Here is a 20,651-nt window from a genome sequence, read left to right as displayed (position 1 = left end):
AACTTCCAAAACCTAGCCCATGTGGGAGAAAAAAACTATAAATAGACCCCCTTCATTAAACCCTCACATATTTTCAGCAATCTCTTCTCTCTCTCCCCTCTCTCCCCTTGCGGCACACCCCTCTCGTCCGTCTTTGTCTCGATGCTTGCCCGTGTGCCGCGCCCCTTGCCTCGCCTCACCGCAGCCCAGCCTCGTGCTGATGCTGCTGTTGTTACTCTCGCCCAGCACTCGCGTGCTCCCTCTCTCGCCCAACACTCGCGTGCCTCGCCTCTCTAGCCCAGCGCCCAGCGCTTCGTCGTTGCCCCTCGCCTAAGCTGCTCGTGTGGTGCGCGTTGCCGAGTGCTGTGGTGTGTGTGTGTTGTTGTTGTCGTTGCTCCAACGCCCCACACACACAACACATCAATTGTTGTGTGTGTGTGTGTTGTTGATTGGTGAAAATCAATTGTATACTTTTAAACTTTTAATTTCAGTTTTTAAATTGTTTTAATTATTTAATTGTGATTATTTAATTATTTAGGTTATTTAAATTGATTGGAACGGTTATGAACACCGTATTTTATTATTGTCGTATTTAAATTGATGAGATTGATTTTAATTTTTGAAATTATTATTTTCAGATTTAATGAATTAATAAAGTGTCAATTTTTAAGGTCAAAACATGGTTTTTATGATGACCAATTATTAGGATTTTAATTCCAATTGATTAGGCGATTAATTCACATAATTTAATGACGATTTAAATTATGGGAATCAACTTAAATTTTCATATTGTTTACAAGCTTTAAAGAGTTGATTTTTAATGGTTTTAAAGCTAAAAGGTCAATGTTTTTATGCTAGGACTTGAGTTGACCATTTGAGACTATTAATTTAACGAATAACGATTAATTTCTAATTAAACTAAGGGTTTTAGTTTCTTAAATAGTTGCTGAAAATTTAGTAAACATGATTAATAATTGAGTTTCTCCTTTGTGTTTATAGGAGTTGATTTCTAATGAGTTGTGATTCGCACAGTGGCCCCCGTACTTAGGTATTCCAGGTACGTACAAGACTAGGGTGACCACCCATCCCTTGAGGACTCTGTGAAGTGTATTGAATGCGAATCATGTGGATTTATATGTTGATAATTCATGTTTGATGTGTAGACAAGCATGTGATTATTATTATTGAATCTATGTGAACGAGCATGTTATGAATTGAATTATGCTTTATAGATTCTGTTGAACTATCATGTTATGGACTTTAATAATCGTTGAATTATGTCAAGCATGTTATTCAAGTTGGTTTGCATGTATGAGTGTTGCGCATGCAAGTTATTATTATTATTATGCTATAGTACGGGACGTCTAGCATATGTTGAGTCTATTAAATATTGCCGGAGTGAATTGTTTATTCTACCATAGGGGTAGAATATGTTTAGAGAGTCTATGTGGATTGAACTAAGGACAATTCGCGCTAAGGGCACACCCCGCTTGTTAATAGGCAATGTCGGGTTATCTCAAACAGTGTTTTTGAGAAGGAACAATGGGAGTAATTTCACTTGAGTCTATGTTTGATCACAAGTCCTAAAGGATTAAAATGAAGTGTCGTTGTTGAGTTATTTAATTGTTTAATTGGTTGCATGTTATGTCTTGTGTAGAGTCTTGAGTCGCCTTGAACATAACATACTAATTAACGTAAAGTGTATCCGAATGAGCTTCAAAACTCTCGGAACGTATATACCTTGAGTATGAACAATGGGGGGAGTCTGGTCGGAGAACTTGTACTCCTTGAATGATACAAGACGTTGTTTCATTCTTTCGTTTTAGGTCGTTGTGCACTTGAATTCCGTCGGTATGGTCCGACTGTCGGTAGGAGTTCGGGTTGTTGTTGTTTGGTGTATGGTGGGCTCCCATCGCCCTTTTCTTTCCTTTTGAGGATACTTTATTTTACCCGTTCGAAGCTACTTTCTTTATTAAATTGTGATTCAAGAGTCGTGTCAAGTGTCAAGTCTTGTCTCCATGTTTACTTGTTTATTAAATGGCTTATATATGCATGTGGATTATTAATTCGTTGAGTGAAGCATGTTAGGATAGAATGTTATTCTAGCTTGTTCGTACTCAGCTTTTGCTGACTTCGTGCTTCATGGCTTCTGGTCATGGCCTTCGCCTTAATGAACCTATGATGATCCATCATTGCATTTGCGTTGTTGGGGAGTAGATTTTAATAAAGCAGGTTTGTAGAGATAACTTGCGGGAGAAGTTATCATGGGAACTGTGTTGAGAGACTATTTAATCTTCCATATTTTATAAACTCTATTTATCGTCATGACTACTACTTATAGTTAATGGATTTTGAAATATTTATTACTTTGGTTTGGGCCTTGACGGTTCCAGTTTATTTTAATGACCACTAACTATTTAATACGTTTTGAAAGTTAGTTAAATTCCGCTGCGTAATTCTGGTAAATAGCCTTAACCGTTATCACGGTGGCAATAATATCTTGGTAATTCCTGTGTTTTAAGTTGAAAAATGTTTTATAAAAATCAAGGAATTATTAGGGTGTTACATTTAACCTTCTATTCTCTGCGTTTTTCTCTATTTAATTTCTATTATTATGCCCCAATTCAATCTATGAATGGTATTCTACAGTGGTCTGCCATTTTAATTACCTTTTCTCTCAACATGGTTTGTGATTTTCGCCTCTCATGATCTGTGTTTGCTTAGTTTTGCTTTTATTTTAGAAAGTTGGTACGGTTTCTAGGTAATTATCACAACTATCCTATTTCTCAAATGTGGCGGTAATTTGTGATACTTCTTGCATTGTCTTCTCTGATTGTTGCAGGTAAATGACTTCTATAGGTAGGGGGGAAACATAAGGCGTGCTTGAATTCTCTTTCCTCTTTTTTTATTTCAGTTAATTTTGATATTTTCAAAATATAAGTTCTTTGTATTTGTTACTTTTGAATACATGTATTGAGGAAAATAAAAATTATCTTCCTCTTCACTTTTTCATTTTTCTGAGGTAATCTTGTATGTTTCTGGTGTAGAATTCATCTGAAGTAAATGGAAATTCGTTGGATGTTCATATGGGGAGGAGAGTTTTATTTTTGGGCTTTGTTTAATAGTAGATTGCCCATTCATATGTGTCTATTACTTTGCTTAAAATTAATCTGGATCATTTCATAATATATTTCAATTATGTTTTAGTAATCATCGTTTCTGAAACTTTTGCTGAGTAATTCGTAAGTAAAATCCCCGTTCTTAATATTTCACGTTTGAATATACTGAGTTGTACAAATTTTGTTTACTTTCTCTGTATGTGATGTATGGTTGAAATAAGTTGGGTATGTTGTGCATAGTATAGTTGGCCAGTTGGGTATAGGAGTTGTGATGTTAAAATGAATATGGTTTCAGTATGTATATAAGTGTATTATGTGATGAAAACTTAAAATTGTTTTCCTAAACTTTGTTCTGGGCAACAGGGGAAACTGTAGTGTCGTAGTGACTATGAGTGCTCCAATTCCCATATTCTTATAGAAATTGACATGCTAGAATCAAATATACATTTGAATGTTAACGTGGGTTTGGTACTTCGATATTCACTTCAAGGCTTTGATTCCAGGAAGCAACATTATATAGCACCTGGATTAGTGAAATTCATTTGGAAGCCCAATCAAGTGAGCTAGGCATGTATTAAATTACATAGAGGTTACATACAACGTACACCATCCTCTTCAAGTCTTCAAAGTATATGGAAGTATGGAACAACCTAACTCCGCGAAGGACTCGATCATTTCCTTTACAAGCAATGGATATTCAAAAGTGGTAACATCGATGTTTAGTGAAGGATCAAAGTCTAGACTATTCCATAACAACACCAAAGGAATTGAACAGATTAGTGGTGGTGAAATAAGTAGTTGAGTGGTTTTCCTCAACAAAAATAAAAATAAAAAGAACCTATTTAATAATAAATTATTAAAAACATACTCCCTCCGTCCCGGAATACTTGACCTGTTTTCCTTATCGGGTCGTCCCTTAATACTTGACCTGTTTCTAAAAATGGAAATATTCTAACAATATTATATTATTTCTCACTCCACCCCTTTTAACCCACCTACCCCCTACTCCATACAAAAAATAATTAAAAATTCAACCCCTACTCTCCCCCAACCCCACCCCTTTACACATTTCCCACTAACTACATTAAAATAATACCTCACTATCACTACTACCTATTAAATTAAATAAGTCAATTCAAGTCCCTTAAACTCTGTGCCGGTCAAACCGGGTCGAGTATTCCGGGACGGAGGGAGTAATAAATAATATGTCAAATAATATTACCTATAATAAGTTTGACAAAGAATTAGTTAAGGAACATGTAATAACAAAAATGAAAAAAACACGGAATAGGGGTGAGATCCCTATCTTCTCCCAGGGTGGGAATTGGGGTGGGAGCCCTATTACGTGTTTTGGATTGGAGCAAAAAATGATAAACACGGAATAGGGCTGAGATCCCTATCTTGTCCTAGGGCAAGAATTGGGATACGAGCCTTATTCCGTGTTTGTGGATGGCGACAAAAATAATAAACACGGAATAGGGCTGAGATCCTTATTTTTCCTAGGGTGGGAATTGGGAAAGGAGCCCTATTCCGTGTTGGATAATGGTAACGACAAAAAAAAGATGGAACAAGATTGAGATCCCTATTCCATTCTTAGGCTGGACTAAGGCCAATATTCCTATTCTTACCTTGGTATGATATAAGGTTCTTAGCCCTATTCCACGCAAAACATGGAATAAGGTCAAGATCCCTATTCCGCGTTTTACATGGAATAAGGTTGAAATTCCTATTCCATACCTAGGTAAGAATAGGATTTCTAGCCCTATTCCGTATTTTTTTTTATTAAAAAAAAATAAATCAAACCTGTAACTCGGCTGTCGACGATGGTGGAGGCGACATCCTTCTACTTGACCCGACGAGCTAGCCTTTGACTTTTCTTGGGACCCTTTTCAAACTCATTCATGGTGGTGCACCGTCAGTAATGAGGTGAATGAGGATGATTTCTCCGGCTATGGGTGGCGGAAAACAAGTCAGTTACATGGGGTGGTGGATGACGGTGGTGGGTGGTTGTGGTAATTGGAGGTGGTGGGTGGTGGTGGTGGATGTCGGTGGTGGGTGGTGGTGGTGGATGTCGGTGGTCGGTGGTTGTGGTAGTTGGAGGTAGTGGGTGACGGTGTGGTAGTAGGAGGTAATGGGTCACGGTGGTGGGTGCCCGCAGTGGGTGGAAGTGGTGGATGACAGTGGTGGGTGTCCGCAGTGGGTGGCGTCGGTGGGAAGGGGGTGAGGTGAATTTATAAGTGTAACTAGGTTAGGTCCCGTGCAACACACGGATGAGACTAAATAAATTTTTTTCTCTATTCTGACTAATTTATTTAAAATAATTTTTTAATAAGACAAAATCATATCAAATTTTATCAAGGGTTGTTGGAAAATTAGAGAAAATTATTACTTATTCAAATTATAAAATGATTAGTGCAATCTTAGGTGTTTAGGGTTTCGACAAAAATATTTATGTTAGGCAAAAAAAAAACTTATTATACCTTTATCAAGTAACCGTTTCTTTTAAAATTAAATGATATCCATAACTAGCTGTAACCATACTCGTACCCGCTACATAAAACGAAAGAAAATAATAATAAAAAAATGCTTGTTTGTGTATGACATATGATTACACATTATTTTGGTAAAACTAATGCAGGTAGGCTAAGAGTATAATTAATTATTTTTGAAAAAAGTTTATGAAAATCAAAATACTATCTTGCTATTACGGAGTAGCAACTTACTACGTATATTATAAAAATAATTATATCATAAAATTTGTGATTTTTCCATTCCTAACATATACTTTTCAAATTAGTATTAATTTATTATGTTAAATTCTTGCCACAATACATATGAAATTGTAATTTTAGAAAAAAAAAATGAAAAATTTATACTTATTAATCCAACCTTGCCCAAATTTCTTTAATTAAGCCTACCTATGCGATATTTCTAAATAATCCAACCTTTGTGACCCAACTACTATTATTAAGCCTGGATGACTGGTTACCTGCTACAAAGTCAACGTTAAAAACGTTGACAACCTAAAGTTGGTTTCCTTGCTAAAATATTGGACACGTCATTATCACTTGCCACCTAAACAAGGATTTCATTTTTTTTTAAAAAAAAAACCCTTAACCCTTCTCTTCCCTGTACCGTGTTTCAATTACTCTCTCCTCCATTATTGCTGCTTCAACCACAATTGTACTGGTTCATGACATTATCTGCGATTTTCTTGTGTAAATAGGCGACTTCAATCACGCGCATTCAAATTTCGTCCCCAAAATCGTACAATTGCAGGTGAACTTACGTACCTTAGCGTTTTTGTTCCTTTTTTGGTAAATTTTGAATTTTGGGCTTCCTTGATGGTAAGTTCGTAAAAACCCGGGCTTCCTTGATGTTGTGGGATGTTGGTTATTGTGGTATTGTTGAAAATTTAGAAAGAAAAAAAAACCTTGAATTTGAAGAAGATCCAGATCCAACAGGCAATTGCTTTACCCCAGCCATAGCAATTGCTGATTATTTTTGATGAACTTCGAATGGAGAGGTATGAGGGATCGACAATGGTGGAGAAGAAGTAGAAGAGAAATAGTGGAGAGGAGTTCAGAGATGAAGCAGAAAATCGCAGAGGAGAGAGGAACGAAAATTAAAATAGCAATTAAAGAAAATAAGAGGAAAAAAATAATTATAATTGTTATATGCCACGTAAGGGTGAATACCGCCTATAGCAGGTTAATAACTCGTTAGGCTTAATAATAGTAGTTGGGTCATAAAAGTTGGATTATTTAGAAATAGGAATTGTAATTATTAATCCAACCTTTGCCCGGTTTTCTTTAATTAAGCCTACCTATGCGATATTTCTAAATAATCCAACCTTTATGACCCAACTACTATTATTAAGCCTGGATGACCGGTTACCTGTTACAAAATCAACGTTAAAAACCCTTGACAACCTAAAGTTGGTTTCCCTCCTAAAATATTGGACACGTCATCATCACTTGCCACCTAAACAAGGATTTCGATCATTTTTTTTTCTTCAAAAAACCCTTAACCCTTCTCTTCTCTGTAACGTGTTTCAATTCCTCTCTCCTCCATTACTGCTGCTTCAACCACAATTGTATTGATTCATGACATCATCAACGATTTTCTTGTGGAAATAAGTGACTTCATCCACGCTCATTCAAATTTCGTCTCCAGAATCGTACAATTGAATGTGAACTTACGAACCCTAGCGTTTTTGTTAATTTTTTGGTAAATTTTGAATTTTGGGCTTCCTTGATGGTCAGTTCGTAAAACCCTAGTTGTTGCAATAATATAGTTTTTTTTTTTTTATGTTGTGGGATGTTGTTTATGGGATGTTGTGGGATGTTGGTTGTTGTGGTCTTGTTGAAAATTTAGAAGAAGAAAAAACCTTGAATTTGATGAAGATCCAAATCCAACAGGCAATAGCTTTACCCCAGCCATAGCAATTGCTGATTATTTTTGATGAACTTCGAATGGAGAGGTATGAGGGATCAACAATGGTGGAGAAGAGGTAGAAGAGAAACAATGAAGAGGAGTGCAAAGATGAAGCAGAAAATCGCAGAGGAGAGAGGAACGAAAATTAAAACAACAATTAAAGAAAAGGAGGGGAAAAAAAAAAAAAAAAAATTATAATTGTTATATGCCACGTAAGGGTGAATACCGTTTACAGCAGGCTAGTAACTTGTTAGGCTTAATAATAGTAGTTGGGTCATAAAGGTTGGATTATTTAGAAATATCGCATAGGTAGGCTTAATTAAAGAAAACTGGGCAAATGTTGGATTAATAATTACAAATTTTCCATAGAAATATCGCATAGGTAGACTTAATTAAAGAAAATCGGGCAAAGGTTGGATTAATAATTACAAATTTTCCAAAAAAATAAGACAAATATCAGGAAATTAGATATTTTAAAAGATTCTTTAATTTAAATTTTATACTCCCTCCGTCCCTTAATACTCGCACCGCTTTTCTTTTCGGGTCGTCCCTTAATACTTGCACCGCTTCTATAAATGAAAATTTATACCAATATTATATTATTTCTCACACTTACTTACTAACCCCACATACACCCCTATTCCCAAAAAAAAATCATTTAAAAATTCACACCACCACTCACCACTCCCCACCTCTTACACATTTCCCACTAATTATATTAAAAAATACCCCATTATCAACTAACACCCATTAAATTAATAAGTCAACTCAAATGTCTTAAACTCCGCACCGGTCAAACCGGTGCGAGTATTAAGGGACGGAGGGAGTATAAAAAAAGAAAATCTAAGGACACACCAAGAGATGACATGTGTCATTATATTCTTGGTGTGTCTTTTAGTATATACTTCCTCCGTCTTTTAATACTCGCAACGTTTGGACTTTTGCCACTATTCATATAATCTACTTTGACTATTCGTAGTGTTTTTTATATAAGATAAAACATAGTCATGTGTGATCTTGTTAGATTCGTCTCAATGTGTATTTTCAAAATATCAACTTTTTATAATTTTTGCATAAAGAGAATTTAAGATATAAATGATCAAAGTTGTGCATCGACATGCGTGAAACTAACAAACGTTGCGAGTATTAAAAGACGGAGGAAGTATATAGTCTTGATATAAGCTTTTCACCATTAAGGGTCTTTTTGGTAAGCTATTCCAGTTACCTTAAATCATTAGGTGCTAATATGATAAGTCACCTTAAACAATTAGGAGTGTTTGGCAGATAGCTGAAATAAAATATAAGGTGGAAAAGTGACTGATATTGAAACGTTAATCTGATTAACCTTTGAGTTTCAGCTCCTGAAATTATTATTTTCTTTTAAAAAATTATTGATAATAAAATCCTAAATAATTGATAAGCCCCTAATAAAAGATTATACGTCATTACGTTGTATTTCTTTGGGTAAAAAATATCGGTAGACTCGGGTCTCTAGCATTCGACAGTCGTATTGGGTATGTGATGCTTCCTTTTACTTCTCTATACTAGTTGTTGGATCGTGCGCTGCTCCCCCAAGGTATACAAAATTATTTTTGTAAAAATGTTACCTAAAAGCTAGGAACTTACAATTTATGGTAAACGCTATAAATGATATGTTAAAGTTAGATGTTGGATTTACAAGTAACAGGAAATAGAAACCATATGCGTTTTAATTGATAGTTCGAAGGTACAATATATAGGAAATTATACCCAAAGAAAACAATACATTTTGTATAGCAATGGAAAGGTGAAACCGTAAATGCTCTATTAATAAGAATAAAACAAAATAAAACAAAGAAGGAAATGAGGGGCATGCACGTAAATGCAATATTGGGTGAATAGTAATCAAAGTATGAAGCTTTATAAGTGTTAGGATATTTCTTTTTTCTTATTGTTTTTCTTTGAGTTTGATTTTTGATGGTAAATTACATGATCGAGTTGTTGTTAATTTTATTACTTTGATTCTTATCTTTTTTATTGTAAATCTGGATGTTGTTTTGGAGTTTTTGGGGTTCGATTATGGTTACAACTTGGGAATTGACGCAAGTAAAGGAACAAAATTGATTACGGGAAATTGTTGCAATTAGTTACAACCTGGGGCATTGACTCAATACAAACTAAAAAAAAAAAAAAAATAGAATTGTATTTGGGACATTCACGCAAGCACCTTAAGAAAATTGAGTACTCCCTGCAATTAGGCAAGGAAAGAGGTTTTAGTGTTAAGGGGGTTATCTTTCGTATAATATCAACTAACATTATAAAAATTATAATTCGTATATTTATTTTATTATTCTTACAAAAATAATAATTATAGATGTCAAAATATATAGAATGTCAATTAAACTACTAAAAGTTTCAGGTACTTATAAAACTAATTCTACCAAACAGACAATACAAGCAGCTACCTTATCAGTTTTAACACCTTATCAGTTTCAGTTACTACCTTATTAGTTTCAGCTGCCTTATCAGTTTCAGCTCAATTTCAGCTAGTGTTGCCAAACAGAGCCTAAATAAACATGCGATATGTGTAAAAACGTACGTCGAATAGCGTGACATTAAAGTTATTTTAATACGGAGTAATACGGAGTACTCCGTAACATATACGGAGTATACCGAGTAGGCGGTAATTTTGAGTTCCGGCGCCTCGATTCTTTTCCTTTCATCTAAATTCGACTTGAAGTGACCGAAATACCCTTATCCTTTGTCTCCACCTAAATACCCAAAAAGCTTTGGAAAACCCTAGTTCATCCCAAAATCGCCAATCACCTCCAATTGAAGCTCCTGCATCACCTGAAACCCTAATTACCGAATATGAATTTGTTCACCGACGTCGCAGATGATGATATAGAGAACATATCGAAGATCGAAGTGGACGAGGAATTTGCCAAGCGATATGAGCACAACAAGAAGAGAGAAGATTTGCAGAAGCTGGAAGAGTTGAAGAAGAAGGGACTCGCCCATGACTCGGGGTCCGATTCCGAATCAGAGACCGAGTCCGACTCGGAGGTTGACGACGAGGTGAAAGCCACAAAAGGGTCAAAAGAATTGATAGATGCATTGATGAAGATTAGGAATAAGGATCCGATTTTGAAGGATCAAAATGCGAAGTTGTTCAAGAGTAGCAGTGATGATGAGGATGGAGTTGAGGGGGAGAGACGAGAGAGGAAGAAGAAGCCCAAGTACTTGAAGGATGTGATTGCGCAGCAATTAATCGAGGGAGGTCCTGAGTTCGGTGACGATGAAGAGGAGCGGGGAGTTGGGAAGGTGAAGAGTTATGTTGAGGAGCAAGAGGATTTGAGGAAGGAGGTTTTGAATGCAATAGCAGAGGAGGAAGGCGAGGACGAGGGAGGGGAGTTTTTGAGGGAGAAGGAGGGAGACGAGGACGAAGGTGAAGGGGAAGATAATGAGGAGGTGAAGAAGAAGTTGGATGTGTATTTTGGGGATGATGAAAATCTGGATGAGAAAAATTTGTTCTTGAAGAAATTCTTCAAGAACAAGCTGTGGATTGATAAGGAAAAGGGGGAGAATAAGCTGATTGAGGATGATGTTGCTGGGTTTTCTGATGATGAGGAGGCAATTGAAAAGCAGGAGGAGTATGAGAGGGGTTTTAACTTTAGGTTTGAGGAGAATGCGAGTGATAGAGTTTTGGGTCACTCGAGGTTTGTGGATGGTTCGGTGAGAAAGGAGACGAATGCAAGGAAGAATCAGAGGGAGAGGAAGAAGGAGAGGTTGGCTCAAGCAGAGATTGAGAGACAAGAGGAGGTTAAGAGGTTGAAGAATTTGAAGAGGAAGGAGATTCATGAGAAGCTTAAAAAGATTAAAGAGGTTGCAGGTATTGACAAGGATACTCCTTTGGATGAGGACGACTTAGAGGAAGATTTTGAGCCTGAGAAGTTCGACAAGAAGATGAAGGCTGTATTTGGGGATAAGTATTATGAAGAAGAGGATGTTGATCCTGTGTTTGGAAGTGAGAGTGAGAGTGACTTGGAAAAGCCGGATTTCAACAAGGAAGACGAGTTGCTTGGTTTGCCCGAGGACTGGGATGTGACTAAATCGAGTGATGGATTTTTAGCTGAAAGGGAAAGGTTGAAGAGTAAAATGATGAATGAAAGTGAAGGTGATCAAGTGCAAGAAGGAGAAGGTGATGATGATGAACAGCTAGATGACGGTAAGAAAAAGAGGAAGCGGAAGAAATCAGCTCTTGATAAGGAACTTGAAGAAGAACTTTATAAGCTTGATTATGAGGATAGTATAGGAGATTTGAAGACCCGGTTTAAGTATAGAGAAGTTAAACCAGCAAAATATGGATTGACTTCTGCTCATATTCTGATGTTGGATGAGCAGGAGTTGAATCAATATGTTTCATTGAAGAAGCTTGCGACTTACAGAGAAAAGGACTGGAAGGTGCCTCAGCCGCAGAAAAAGATGTTCTTTGAACAACTTCTGAATGCTAAGAAGGATCAGAAGAAGAGGAAGAGACAGGATGGTGGTGGTGACCGTGAAAGAAATACTGAGAAGGAGCCTCTGGAAGTTGTGGAAGCACAGAAAAGTGAGGAGCCAAGTGTTGATGATAGCAAGTTGTCTCGAGCAGCCAAGAGAAGGCGCCGGATGAAGGAGAAAAAGTTGCCTGAATCGAGGCTCATGGCTTATGGTAAGGTGCCTGGAAGTTCAAAGAATAAGTCCAAGAGTTGAAGCTGTCATTGCCACATGAGTCAGAGGAGGTAATCCCAAACTTTCGGCTTTACGTTTAGTTAGCTAGGTTGCTGATATCAAGCTTGTGACATTGTGAACTTGTGATGTGGAATATAGAATGGATTTTGCTCTATTTTTATGCAATGAGAAACTATACATGTTCACAAAGTTGTTTTAGAAATGTGTAGATATTAGCATTGGTCTTTCCATGTCAAATGCCATTTCATAATTAACTGAGGAATGCAGCAAAAGTTTGAAAATATATAGAGTCTAGACCTTAAAATACTAAAAAAATCAATGCTTACCGTATGGTTTGTTGTTGCATAGGAATGTCATTTTAAAACTGTGCAAACTGACATACTGTGTGTATATCGGTATATGTAGAGATGAAGCAAGAAAAAAGAAATATTATAGGTAAATTACATAGTCCAAGCTCTTAAGTTGCTGTATATGCCTCTTCTTGTGTAACGAATTATCGCACGAGCCACGCTGAACCAGGGAGCTAGTGATTTATATTATTAATATGACTCCAATATCAGGGACCTAGTAGTTATATAAATAAATGTGGGATGAACAGCCCAATATATAGTCTATTACACCATGTTGTCATATGTTCCAATTCTACTTAGAATGATCCTATAAGCTATTCTTTCTTTTTGTATTTAGACATTGCCATCTAGACTTGCTGGTATTTGTATCTTCAGATTATTATTGTATGTTCGGCTGGCGATGATTTTGAAAAGCTGGTTTTGTTTCTCCCTGTGGCTGTAAGATTCTGCTGTCCACATTTGCTGTTATGTGCCTCAGGGACTCAAGGTTGCGATAATTTTGAAAGCCTATGTAGTATTGATATCTTTTTTATGCTTAAGAACCCTTATTTTAGTTATTTATGATTTTGGCCATCAGTAGATCTTTAAAACACGGTTTCAAGACTCACTGTTTGGTTTGCCTGAATGATTTTGGAGTAGTTGATTTAGTCATTGTTTATTTGTTTGAATACTTTGCAGTGATCTTTGAGACATTTTTTGGAAAACGGCGATTGAAGTACCAGATACTATGGGTTTGTGGAATATGGAGTATCTGATTAGCACTGGAGGAGTTCCTCTCGTCGGTTCCACCTACTATAGTTAGTTTAGAGCTATGGACAAGTATGAATTCATAGGGGGAGAAAGATAATTTACTGAGCTTGCAACTCTTTGTTTGCTGCTATGGTATTGGACTACAGTTCTTGGGGCTGAATCAGCTGATGTTTAACAATGAATTTTTGTCCCATCTCATTAAAAAACATCAGCCCTTTTTAACTTCTATTTCAAAGCTTGTACTTTGACCATAATTGGTATTGAGTTATAATGTGAGAATAACATTTTTGCTATCTATCTTTATAAAATTATCATGTAATTGTCATTTTAGTAATTTTTAATTATTAATGATAAGAGTTCTGATCAAAGTTTGTTTGTAAATTGTATGTAAGCTGGCTGAGTGAGTTGTTAAAGATATGCAGAAATATCTCACTCCAAATCTCTAACCTACAAGTTGATGTCATTATTTCTAATGCATATTGGAATGTCTTTTTCACCTCCAATTTCCTTCAATTTTTTTTCTGGGAATTTTCCTTGTCAAGAGTTAGATGTCTAATTTACCCATTATTTCTTCTCCTTTTTCTGTGTGTGTTTTTCTTCTTTTGGTGCCTCCCTCTTCCTCCCTTTTCGTCTCTCTTCCTACTATAGTACTACCAGCTGCTTACTCCTCATTTCGTTACTGAGCTTCCCTCTCCTCCTACTATCCTGCTGCTTCTCTCTCCTCACTTTCCATCATACTCGGCCTCATCATTTCTCCTCTACGTCTGATACGTATGGTGAATCTCACTCTTACTCACATTTTTCATACTCTGGGGTTGTAGTATGATGAGAAGGTTCTTCCTTTCGTTGGTAATGAGGTTTTGAAGGCTGTAGTTGCTATGCTGACCAGCTTCACAGTGATCGTCCCTAGGGTTTCTGATTTTGTCAGAGGAACTTGCTTAAGAGGTATAATTTCTTACTCCGTAATTTTTATTCATTTTTGTTTGCATTTTAGTAAGTTCGAGATCTAGGGGTAGGGTTTATATCTGCGCATGACTATTTCCGTAGTACATTTTAACCAGAGCATGCTTGATTTAGCATTGTTTTATTTGTTTGATAATTTGGAGTTTTCGATGGTAATCCACAAACAACATTACACGGATTCCCCGAATTTTTATGCAATTTTTTTTAATGATATCACATTTAGTTTTCTAACCATAAATTTCTGCTTCTTGTTTACAGGAGTTCTGGGGCCAAGTTGCTTGTTAATATGCACAGGCTGCAGGAGATAACAAGATCAAGAAGGTCTAAAATCAAGTCTTTAATTGGCTTGGGTTGATTTATTGTTTCTGTTCGGTGAATGTCTTTGTTGGGAGGATATTGATATTGTTTTTTGATGTTGTAGGCTACTCAGGAAGTGGTGGGAAAAGCAGTGGCTATACCAAAGCTACCGGCGAAGAGGGCAGTCCTGACCACGAAACCGGAAGCAAGCTTCAGCGTCATCAATGGTGGGTCTCATGCCGTAACAAGCTTGCAATGCATGAGTCCTTTTCTCTTTCCGGGGATATCGTATAATTGGAGATGTAGAGGTATTAATTCATTCACCTTTCCCTCCCTTTTCTGGTTGTGGTTAGCTTGTGGCCAATATGTTTTGTTTACTTTTGCTTTGAAATAGAAGAATCTCAACCTGGATATGCTTCAATGACTGACAAGGAGCTGGTATTACTGTTTTGCTTACGATAATTTCTTTGTTGATGATAGATTATTTAGAAATTAGAACATATAAAAGTCTTTTCTGAATTGTTATGGTTCAGATGTTGAGATGAGTATCAAGTTTGCATAGCTTTCTGAATTGTTATGCTTTGCACTCTGGTCTTAGTTACTGGGTTAGCCTAATATGTTCTAAGTAAAGCATGTGTCATATGGATTGCACTTTTATCTTCTTTTTGATTTCAATGTTGATTGTTTGGTGGGCAGCTGACTAGATGAAATCAAGATATGCAATGAGTTGCACTACTATTATTGTTGTACTTTATTGCAACCCCACTACTTAGCCATAAAGTTACTTAAGTAATGATTTTCTCTTTAATCTGCCACCATTCATTGGCTGTTATACAAGTCTGCTTAAAAATATAACTATCGTAGAGAAATAATTTCCCTTCATACTGTAAAGAGATGGTACTTGGTAGTTTAGAGGGATGTCTTCACATATGCTGCTCAGACAGGTACCCTTTGGTGATTGGTACTCTTAGCTGAATGTTTTTTTGGGTAATGAAATTGCTGAATATGTTTGTAGTCTCCATTAACTTCATTATGATTTGTGGTCTGGTATATGTTAAAATTATTCAGATAACCAATCAGTGTTCACGAGAAGAGAAGGCAAGAGTTTGTGTATGTTCAGGACTAATATGGTGAGATAATAGCTACAGAGAAAGAAATTGCTCAATCTGATTGTCTGCATAGAAACCTCTTTGTACAATACTCTTCTGTAATTAATGAAGCAATTATGATGAGTTGTGAAGAATAAGCATAAAATGTTTGTGTTTTTGTGGAAAACTTTCCTGCCTACATAGGTATGCAGTTGGCCAGCCATTCTGGTGGATGTGTGCATTTGTTTTTGTATATGTTTTCGATTAACCTAATGGTGATTGCTGGATGAAGGGAATACTTGGTTAATTAGTACTCGGTATTCTGTTAATGTTATAGTTGAAGCGTGAAGGTTAATATTTTGTGGGAATGTCAGGAGCGACAATGTTAGGTTTGTGGAGGACCACCATATTATCTTAATATCTTAATATTTTCGTACCTACCTGATTGAGGCCCTTGTTGGTAATACTGATATTAGCTAAATTTACACAGTAAAATGAGATCTTGGAAATTTATACTTAACGAATATGCTAACATCTGGTGACTCTTGAAATCAGGTTCCACTAAGTTATGCTATTAAAGTTCTCAACAAGAGCAGGATATTCTTTTTGGTTATTAATGGGTGACTTGCTTATAGAATATGATATCCATCTCGGGGTGGAGGTAATCTGCTGTATATAGAGCTATTTGCTTTAAAAAATTTCCTGAAAATTGTATTGTTGTGCGAACCTTTACCATTGGTGTGTGTAGCGAACTTAACCGCTTAAAGTTGAACGCTGCCAACCTTAGCCACCGAGACCGGCAATTCAGTCTTTCTATGAGGTCTAAACTGGAGGTGACACTAGCACCCACAGTGGATTCTCGGTTCTCAACAGAGGAACTGATGCTTTTTTTCTATGTTGTATATATTTATTTACTTGGTATATTGTTTTGTTGAATCTTTATTGAGTTTACAAGTAGTAGTTCTGGTACTTATATAATTATCATGTTTGTTTTGTTGCTTAAGGCATTACTCATCAAACCTGAAATCAAGAGTTGGCTGGCAACGATCTTCATGGTTATGGGCACTTTAAGCATATTTTAAAAGATACACTCCAAATGTGCCATAACAAGTGAACAACTAAAGATCCGGGCAGCTTCTGTGCCTACAATGTAAAAAGAATCTCATTTTGTTCGATTTGCTTTGCTTTGCTTTGTTGCTTGCAACGTGAGGATAGTTTTACTTAAACGTATGATGGAACAATTTGCAGATAATGATGATATGGTGCCCAAAAACTATTGCTACAACATTTCAATGAACTTGTAAGTAGCTAAGATCCCCTCAAAAAAAAAACTTGTAAGTGGCTAAGATTACGGTACTTACTATTCCCTCTGTCCTAAAGGACTGCTCCATTGTAATTTTTCGGGTCAAATTTTAAAAAACTTTGACCATCAATACTCATTAGCCTATAACAAATAATAGTGACGTGGGGTCTTGTTAGATACGTCTCAATGTGTATTTTTGGAATATCAACTTTTTATAATTTTTACGTGCGTAGAATTAGAGATATCTACGTTTTAAGTTGTGCATTGAAGACCGTGAAAAGTAATTACTAGGAGTATAAAAGTTTTATCTTTCTCCTTCTCTCATCCTCTTTCGCTCATCTTAGGACAACTCATGTTACTTGTTTGTGTGAAACTTTATGTTAGAAAAATCATACTACACTTTAATTTACTTATACTTCATGCATCTTCATTCATTGTATTAACCTTCTCTATCTTGTATGGATGTTTTGTGTTTTAGAATGGGGAATCTTCTCATGTTCTAAGAATCTTAGGGCGAGCAATGCAGTCAGCTTGCAATCCTTCAAGGATGTTAGAAGATGCTTTTTTGACTTGGGTGGTCAATGCTTTCAGAGCAAAGAGAAAGCACTAAGGTAACTTCCCTTCCATTGCTGGGTTTAAGCTAAGACGGATGGATTATTTTCATCAGTGTTTCTCCAATACGAGCTTTGTTTCTTCGAGTCTTGCTGCACTCATGTTGATAAAATAATACACTTAATGGTTCTAGATGGATATCAGGGTTTGCGTGCATGAAATGTCATATGCTGAGTGTTTTATTAAAAGACCATACGTATAAGTTGGTCATTGTTAGTCAGATGCATATCATATAATGGTTTCTTTGTAAAATCTTCCATGTCTAACCTTTGGTCTCTCTGGTGATTTAAGCATACAAGTATACAACGAGCTCTGAACTTTTATTTCCTCATATTAGTAGGTCACTGAATTGGATGTAGTTATGGTTCTCTGGTATGATTCTTTGAGAATGCATCCTTGGGAACTTTAGAAGAAGACTGCTTTCTGTGCTTAAGACTGATAATGACCTTCAGCGACCTTCTGTCCTGGAATCTCTAGTTCGCAGACAGATGAGTATTATCCAACTTGCAGAGCAGCACGTCAGCATGGAGCTGACTCATGGACTCATGGTATCCGAGAAGTTCTACTGGTAGAAGCCTTCACTGGGCCTGTATCTTCCCTTCATTAATCAACATACAGGGTTAGCCATTGAAACCATCTACAACTGGTATGTTGAAAACATTGTCAAAGATGTATCAGGGGCTGGCGTCCTATTTGTGCCTGCCCACAAATGTTTTAGAAGCACAAGACCCATAGGTGGTACTTTGCTGAGTCTGTAAGTGGATACTTTGCTGAGTCTGTAAGTGCACTATGGAACTGCAAGCTTTCGTTCGCCTATTTGGTGGTTATGGAGTCTGACAGGTGGAAGCGAATGATGAAAGAGCACACTGCTGCCCTTCTAAATTGCATTGGCACTTCATCGCAGTCAAATCGTGATATGTTGGAGGCTATCGCAGGAAGCTTACACGCTGGTGATCGCATAGAAAGTGACGCTAACACAAGCAGATTGTAGACTTTGACACAGTGGTTGAATTTTGTATTCAAGCAGGACAAGCCCTGACCTTTGATCAGCTTATTTCAGAAGCTGCTGGTGATGTGCTCAAGGAAGATGCACCTTTGATATATTCTTTCATTTGCCTAAGGAAGTTCCAGAAAAGAAGGATATCAGGAGGACGAAAGAGGTGGTAAATAGTATAGGCGTCATGAATGATCATGATACAGAATTTGTCAGATCAATAACGGAAGACGTAGGAGTCGGAAATGACAATTCTTGCCATATTTATTTTCTGCTTTCATGTCATCAAATGTATGGAGTACAACAACATTCAATGTTGATACAGGGGGTTGATCCATTGCTTGGCAAGGTATACACACAGAAACAGAGCATTATAACTACCCTTTTGAGCATTTAGAAAAAAGTTCGATCATCCTTTCTCTTTGTGACATGGCATTCTTATTGGATCCTTTCAATTGGTCTGATTTTCTGTGTTCTATGCTGATTTATGGGTAATGTCTTTCTTCTCTACATAAATCATTTTGTAAAGCCATACAATAATGCGTTTGTCTCTTTCTTACAGATGCATAAACGCAGTGATTTCTGGAAACGAATATGTCAGAATGGAGAAGGAAAATAAGCTGGCAAAGGGGTCATGTTGATGAGAATCTGCAAAATCAAATGCAGAGCTCATCCTGGACTGCTGACATGAAGCTGAAACAAGTGCCAAGTCTACTTTACTTGTTTTTCATCCTGGACTGCTGGCATGAAGCTAACAGGTCTGATCATAGTACTACTTTTCTGCTGTGTAAATTAACAAATGAATCTTATTTTCCGTGCATGCTAATGAACCTTGAAAATTTCATTAGCACTAGTCTACAATGAATTGCCTGGCAAACACAGCTTGCATAACTTTGAGTCAGAAAATTAAACATTGTTGATTGATACTTGTTTTGCATTTGCAGATCTGATCTATCGCCCAAACTTGTATTTGTAGATCAGCTGTGTGAAATATCTCCTCATCTCCCAAGAAGCTCTCGCTGGAATTCCATAATTCGCTCATTATATAATCAATACTACGGGAATTCTTCTTCATTACCATTGACTTTACGACTCTGTTTGGTTGATTTACAGTGTAAAATGATTTTCATGGAAAACAATTTACAATGGAAAACACAATTTCAAAATTAGCTTTTCGATGTTTGGTTATATAAGAAAAATAATATAAAAGGGAAAGTAAGGAGGTGGTGAGAGAGTGTACAAGAAATATAACGAAAAGCAAGGAAAATATTTTTCCCTTCATTTTGACTGGAACATGGTTTTCATCATTGAGAGAGCAATTTTACTCATGGGAAAATGTGTTACACTCATTTTCAGGCCAAACAATGTACCAAGTAAAATTAAGAAATTCCAGAAAAATATTTTACGCCCTATCAAACAAAGTCTTACGAAGTCAATCATCACCTGGAGTATCACTCATGAATAACTCTCCTGCATTCCGACATGCTGATAGTGGAAGTACCCAAAGCAATGATCGGTTGAGGTATTGGGCCTTTAGGTTACAGTTCTAATCGTAGGTGAAGTTCAATGAAGGATCAAGCTCAGGGCCTAGTCCTCTTCCCAGGTTTGCTGTGTCAAGGTCTGGTCCACTATCTTACATTCTTACAAGTAAGACATAATATTTTTTTTTTGGTGCAAATGAGCCACAAGGGCGGAAATGAGAATCGATCCCTGGATCACCTGGAACCGGGATGGAAGCTCTAACCAACTGAGCTATCCATCACTCTCAGACATAATATGGTTTGATGATGAATTCGCGATTAATGAGGCAAAATTTTGGTCTAATGAGGCCAAATTTTCACAAAAATGGTCACCTGCAGTTAGGGGGATGGCAATGGGTAGGATATGGACCGTATCATACTGAATCCAGATCCAGAACCGGATCCGCGTGTCTAAATTTTTTGGATCCAGATCCATATCCGTCGGATCCAATAGATCGGCGGGTGAAATCTGGATCTACATGTAATTTTTTTTCCTTCAAAAAAATGCTACTTTTTACAAAATAAAATA

The 20,651-nt window shown here is 36.7% G+C and overlaps 1 protein-coding gene and 1 pseudogene across 1 annotated transcript; both read left to right on the top strand.

The window, feature by feature from the left end:
- The first annotated feature begins 10,240 nt into the window (after positions 1 to 10,240).
- LOC110790508 (protein kri1) lies at positions 10,241 to 13,713 on the top strand. The gene is made up of 2 exons (XM_021995300.2): positions 10,241 to 12,295; positions 13,274 to 13,713. The coding sequence occupies exon 1, from the start codon at positions 10,386 to 10,388 to the stop codon at positions 12,264 to 12,266; it is 1,881 nt and encodes a 626-aa protein (XP_021850992.1). The 5' UTR covers positions 10,241 to 10,385; the 3' UTR covers positions 12,267 to 12,295; positions 13,274 to 13,713.
- LOC110790515 (protein NAP1-like) lies at positions 13,323 to 19,883 on the top strand (annotated as a pseudogene).
- The last annotated feature ends 768 nt before the right edge of the window (positions 19,884 to 20,651 follow it).

This window comes from Spinacia oleracea, chromosome 5, assembly GCF_020520425.1.
Source record: "Spinacia oleracea cultivar Varoflay chromosome 5, BTI_SOV_V1, whole genome shotgun sequence".
NCBI classification, from domain to species: Eukaryota; Viridiplantae; Streptophyta; class Magnoliopsida; order Caryophyllales; family Amaranthaceae; genus Spinacia; species Spinacia oleracea.
The sequence above is the reverse complement of the archived record's forward strand: the minus strand, read 5'-3'. Positions and strand labels throughout refer to the sequence as shown.